Source organism: Peromyscus californicus, unplaced genomic scaffold (genome assembly GCF_007827085.1).
Source record: "Peromyscus californicus insignis strain IS unplaced genomic scaffold, ASM782708v3 Scaffold_11__1_contigs__length_118956290, whole genome shotgun sequence".
NCBI classification, from domain to species: domain Eukaryota; kingdom Metazoa; phylum Chordata; class Mammalia; order Rodentia; family Cricetidae; genus Peromyscus; species Peromyscus californicus.
The window spans coordinates 20,253,518-20,259,517 of NW_026294402.1; the positions used below are offsets into that span (position 1 = coordinate 20,253,518).

Here is a 6,000-nt window from a genome sequence, read left to right on the forward strand (position 1 = left end):
AAAACTGCTTTGTTATTAAATGTCTTTAAGCACTTAGCACTTCAAATGTAAGCCTACAGTAAGAGCTCACTAAGCTGGACACCAGCTGCTTCTGCCTACTTGAGCCAGGAAGACAGCCCAGGAGGATGTGAAACAAACTGAGCCATGCTCCCTCTGTCCATGGGAAGGACCTGGAAGCTTTACATATCCCTCTTAGTCCATTTTTAAGAGTGATGGAGTGGATGGCTTGACCTTTTTGTGATGGTTCAGTATGATTCTCTATTGTTTCTTATTCTTTCTTTCCTTTATATAAAATGTTTTTAAAGTACATACACTATGCCCAGGTAAGATCCTTTCTTTCTGGCCCACAGAGTCCGGCCTACAACACTAATTTTGTAGTGTTAACACAGCGATAATTAAGTGCAGAAAGTCATTGTTCAGCCACGCATTTGCAAGCTAGGCTGTACTATTCAGGCCCTGATGATCTGTCAGCTCCCAATGAGCACCTGGATCTAGGCACCCTCAAGGGCTAGGCTGAGCCCCATGCATGAGGCGAACAGGGAATGAGGAACAGGTCCAGTTCCATGCTGCTCTGGGTATGTAGCTTTTGGCAGAGCTCCAAACACAGTGGTCAGGAGATTCCCTGTTTTCAAGGACATCATGGAGCAGGGAACGCGAGGAGGGGGTGGAACAAGTTAAATGCCACGAAATCCCCGCTTCTTCCTTCGGCTCTTCCTGAGTGAATTCCCTTTTATCACAGTAAGCTTTCACTCATATCCAAAGTTTTGAAAGTTGAATTTTGATAATTCCCCATGGCCTTGCTGGCATGGAGGAGCTAACTCACTCAACTACTGCAGGAGTCCCACAGAGACTTTGTGGAAGCATTGCCCATGGCTGCCCCAAGTACACTTGGCAAGATACCTCATAAGCCACGAACATTAACCTTCTAAAACAATTTTCAAAACTATTCATCTTGGCTAACAGAATAAATGCAAAGTAATTTATGAATTACAATGAAGAGACATAACATCTCCATGTTGAATTTCCCACCCCTGTTCCTCATTGCCTATGTAACACCATGCTGGGCCATCTTAAATTCTTCTCAGACTTGCTTATATCAGGATGAGCAGACTATGGCCCATGGTCTGTTTTTGTACTATGCTCAAGCTAAAATGTTCTTTATGTTTTCAAAAGGTTATTAAAACAATGATTCAGTAGACACTATGCAGTCCCTCACAGAAAACAAATGCAAATGTTCTCTGCACCACTCTGAAATGAAAACTTATAACCTCTACTTTCAACTGAGGAAAAAAAAAAATACTCCTGAGATAAAATTTACTTGACAGTGACAGAGACTGTCCAATTCAGCTACATTTATTTCTTCTTTTCCGGTTTCTTGTTAGTGATATATAATGGAAAATATTTAAAATGACATTTCAAAATGAAAAGAGGGAAGAGCTTGCCCTGCAAGCGTGAGGACTTAAGGCCAAATCCCCAGGGTCCGTGTGATAAAGCCAGGTGTGGCTACATATTGTGTAACCCAAGATTAGGGGGTGATGACAAGAGTTCCTTAGAGCTCACTGGCCAGCCAGCCTAGACTAAATGGTGACCTTCTGTTTCAGTGGGAGGACCTGTCTCAAGCAAGTAAGGTAGAGAGTGATAGAAAAAGACAGCCCAAGTCCTGCTCTGGGTTTTGTAAGTGTGTGCAGTAGAGTGCATACCCCATACTCACATGTGAGCACCATACACACACACACACACACACACACACACACACACACACACACACACCACACACTCACACAAAAGGCCAAATATGTGATCGATCCATCTATTTTCCAAAGATCCTCAAAAACTGAACCTGTCTCTCCTCCCCACCAGCCACAACTTCCCAAAATATACGTACTTAGACGCATCTCAGTGTTCCTTTCCCACTTGTCTCCGAAAATTAACTTCAAACGTTTTCCACAAACATCTTTACTCTGCCTTGGAAATCTCCTTGCCATCTCAGATGTGGATAACGCCCAGAGCAATTATCTTCATTCTCCTCCTGCCTTTTCTGCTTCTGCTTCAGTCTCATCCACTACCTTCTCTACGGGTCTCTTCTCTCCACCCCTGCTGCTGCTGCTGCTGCCATCATTTAGACCACTGTAGCCTGGTTCAACTAAAAATTTTCCCATATTCTTCCCGCTTTCGTTCTCAGTCCCTCCCCAGTCCACAATACACACTCCGACCGACCGACCGACCTATATAATCTCAAAAGCACACTCTGATCAAGCAACTTCCCAAGGTGGAGGGGAAACATTCAGTGCCAATGTCACATAGCTACCAAATGCCGTGGAATTGTTCCCTTTAACGTGAGCAATTCATGTTTTAAATATATATATATATATATATATATATATATATATATATATATATATAAAACATCATTTATAAAGTGAACACTTTGTTATTCATAAAGAATATTTAAAGGAACAGTCTTCCCAAGGAACAGTACACCAACTTGTTATCCAGTAATAAATGGTCAGCTCTGAAAACATACACATACAAGTAACATTATATGAACCGTGCAGGTTGTATTTATGTACTTAGGAATGTGTGTGTGTGTGTGTGTGTGTGTGTGTGTGTGTGTGTGTGTGTGTGTGTATAACAACATTTAAAGAAAAGGAGACCATGAATTTTTAGGAGAGCAAGGGGATGCACAAGAGGATGTGAGGAGAGGAAAGGGGGAACGAGTGATGAAATTTTATCATCTTAAAAAATAAATAATCATTTCAAAAACAAAGAAAAGAGTCTGTGTAGGTAGAGTTTTCCTGCCTGGCCCACAGTCAGGACAAATCTCTCTCACCTGCCAGTCCCACAGCCTTTCAAACCCGACCAAGTAAACACAGAGACTTATTTTGCTTACAAACTGTATGGCCGTGGCAGGCTTCTTGCTAACTGTTCTTACAGCTTAAATTAATCCATTTCTATTCATCTATACCTTGCCACATGGCTCGTGGCTTACCGGCATCTTCACATGCTGTTTCTCATCGTGGCGGCTGGCAGTGTCTCTCTGACTCAGCCTTCCACTTCCCAGCTTTATTCTCCTCCTTGTCCCGCCTACACTTCCTGCCTAGCCAATGGCCAATCAGTGTTTTATTTAATGACTAATCAGCAACACATTTGCCATACAGAACATCCCACAGCAAGTCTGTGCCTTCACACAGAGAATAAGACGCCTCACAGCCGTTGCTGAGTTGAACTCTACGAAGCATCTCCCTACAGCATCCTCCTGCTCTTCACGTCTCTCCTTTCATTCTAACCTTGTTCTCGTGCCATTCTGTCTTACTGTCAAGACTGGGCTCCTGCCATTCTGTCAGCATCGGCATCACACACACACACACACACACACACACACACACACACACACTTCTCAGCTCCACACAGCTGTATAGCCCTTTGCTAGAACTCAAGTCCCACCATTTTCTAGAAGTCCTCTCTGCTCTACAATCTACTTCCATTCTGGAGTATTGGCTGTCTCTCCTGAGCTCAGTGAATAAAGCCAGCTAATGAAGTTAATAAAGTCATTATTCAGTTAATAAAGCCAGCCATGGTTTCCTTAGCCACTCACGGGAAAACAGGTGCCACAACTCTGCACACCAGAGCTTGGATTTGAGAAAACAGCCCTTGTTGACTATGGATGTGGCGTGGGTCTGTTGGCATAGACGGCAGATGCAAATCTAAATACGAAGTTCAGTTCTTCCTCAATTATTGTTAGCACTTCAATGTGACAACTCATTTTTACCTCAGCAGCCAAATAGCGTATGAGGGGAAGAGGCGACAATAATATGTATTGGGGTGTTTATGTCTCCGTTTATAACGGCAGCTAGTCTGCCAAGGCTCTCTCGGCTCAAATACCAGACAGCAGCAACATTTAAGTTACCTCAGAAGCTACAGAAAATTAGAGGTATAAATGGAGGAAGCGCTTACATGGAAAAACTCCTAGGCTGCGACTGTTAAAGCTCATCAGGGTGGGAGCAAGTGGGTGTCAGCAGGGGTAATACACCGTTTACTCCCCTCCTTCCTCCTCCATGAGTGATCCCAGCTAAGAAACTTTTATTTAAAATACAAAGGAACACAACTCTATCCAGAGGTAGCCAACCACTTTCACACTGAGTTAATTGGCTGTTCTGATAGGGTAACTTTTTGTTGGCAAGCAGGTGACCACTAAGTCGGAAAACCACAAAATAGTTTAAAACAGGAAGTAGAAGGCTGAGAATTCCTGGTGATTCTCAGATCTCACCATCAAATCTTCCAACACCCCAAACACTGGTGAACGAATTCTCAAGAACCCAAGTAAACCCTTTCAAGACTCTAGGATGGGAGGCAATCCTGCCTGGCCCAGGGTGGAGCCCTCTGAACAGGCTCTGCTCACCTACGCCAAAGAGGGTCCTGTGGGAGAAGCGATGCAGCTGCAATGTCTGCACCTTTTCGCGGAGCTGGTCCAGGAGACTGTGGAGAAATTGGAAGCGACCGAGAAGAAGGGTCTTGGTGGCCTCTTCCAGCTGAAAGTAATTTTGCGCGTTCAGATTTCGGATCCTCCGCTGCGCATAGTTGCGGGCGCCCCCGGGCAGGTTCCTGCCGCCGAGGACGAAAGGCTGCAGCAGCGACCGCTTGGGCTTCTCCGGCGGCGGCGCTCCGCCCTCCAGCGGGGGCTCCACCGCCCCGGCGCTCCGCCTCCGCCTGGCTTGCGCGCTGCGGGAGGACTGCGGCGCGTCGGGGCCCGATTCCCTGAGCTTACTCCTCGTCGGCCCCACCATCTTCTCATAGTCCGTGTTCAGGTGGATGGAGCTGGGTCACCACAGGACAAGGTCCGGGGGCCGCACTCACCTGGCAACCTCAACGACCAGCCCCCGCCGCCGTTGCGGGCAGCCTCGTCGTCATGGCGACCGGGAAACAAGGATGGCGAGCGTGCGGTCCAGGCAGCCTTGCGCTCTCCGCGTGCAGCCCGCGCGCACCGACTTGCTAGTGGCATAACCTGCCCCAGGGCCTGGGCCTTGGAGTTCACTTCGGTTTACCCCTGCAGAACAGCGTTCATTAGTTCATTCTTTAAGTAACATGGTCTGTTCCAAGGAAGTTGCTCGGATCCTAGCCCAGAGAAGGGTTGGGCTCAGCACATTCAACGGCCTCCCTAAACCAGAAGCCACCCTGGACCAGAGAAAGGCAGTCTTGGCCTCATAGTATCTCTACAGCACTAAAGAGGTCACCTCCACGTTCCAGGTCTTAACTTCAGTCTGTATGGCTGGAGTCCACACCACTTCACTCATCCATTTTAGGACTTCACTGAACTCCCAACAACCACAAACACCATGGTGTTGTCTAAGTTCATCTTCATGGAAGAACACTGCTTGGAAATGCTCATGGTTCCCCCATCTCCCCTAGAGCTGAAACTCGATAGTTTACTCGTCAATACTTTCAGTAATATTTCCCAATCTACCATTCCAACTTTAATTTCCACTTCCCAGGACACAGATCTTCCGGTGGCTGCGAGTGAGGTACACACACACACACACACACACACACACACACACACACACACACACACACACCATCCCATGGTTTACCCAGCCTTTTCTCCTGCCCATTTAAATGCTGTCTTCTGACCTCAACCCCTTTCTCTAGTCCACGTTAATTATGCCTTCACTTAACATCTAGAGCGCACACTGGTGGTTCTATTCATCTGTCCACTAATTTAAATCCAATACCTGTGAAACAAGTAAGTGCTGCTGCTAATTTCGTGTTGTATAAGATTTTTTTTCCCAAGAGGCATTTCTGCATCCCTAGTATTGTTTGTTGTTCAAGATGTTTTGTTACTCAAGGCATAGGAAGTAGAGGACCAGGAATATAGTACTTTGCTCATACTTTAACAGGCTGTAAATTTTGTCTGGCCAATTTTGAGTTTAAAATACAAGATATTGTTGATTATTGTTTGGCAAACACACACACACACACCACACACACACACACACACACGTG

At 45.9% G+C, this 6,000-nt stretch overlaps 1 protein-coding gene across 5 annotated transcripts in view; it reads right to left on the reverse strand.

The window, feature by feature from the left end:
- Window positions 1-5,024, reverse strand: part of Dpy19l2 (dpy-19 like 2) — a 102,805-nt gene extending 97,781 nt beyond the window's left edge. For 2 of the 5 annotated variants that reach the window (XM_052755002.1, XM_052754995.1), the window contains exon 1: window positions 4,400-5,023. In XM_052755002.1, the coding sequence (XP_052610962.1) occupies window positions 4,400-4,784 (385 nt within the window). In that variant the 5' untranslated portion in view covers window positions 4,785-5,023. Of the gene's footprint in view, window positions 1-4,399 lie in introns of all 5 variants that reach the window. The other 3 variants (XM_052755021.1, XM_052755015.1, XM_052755009.1) reach the window with 3 other exon arrangements.
- Window positions 5,025-6,000: the final 976 nt, after the last annotated feature.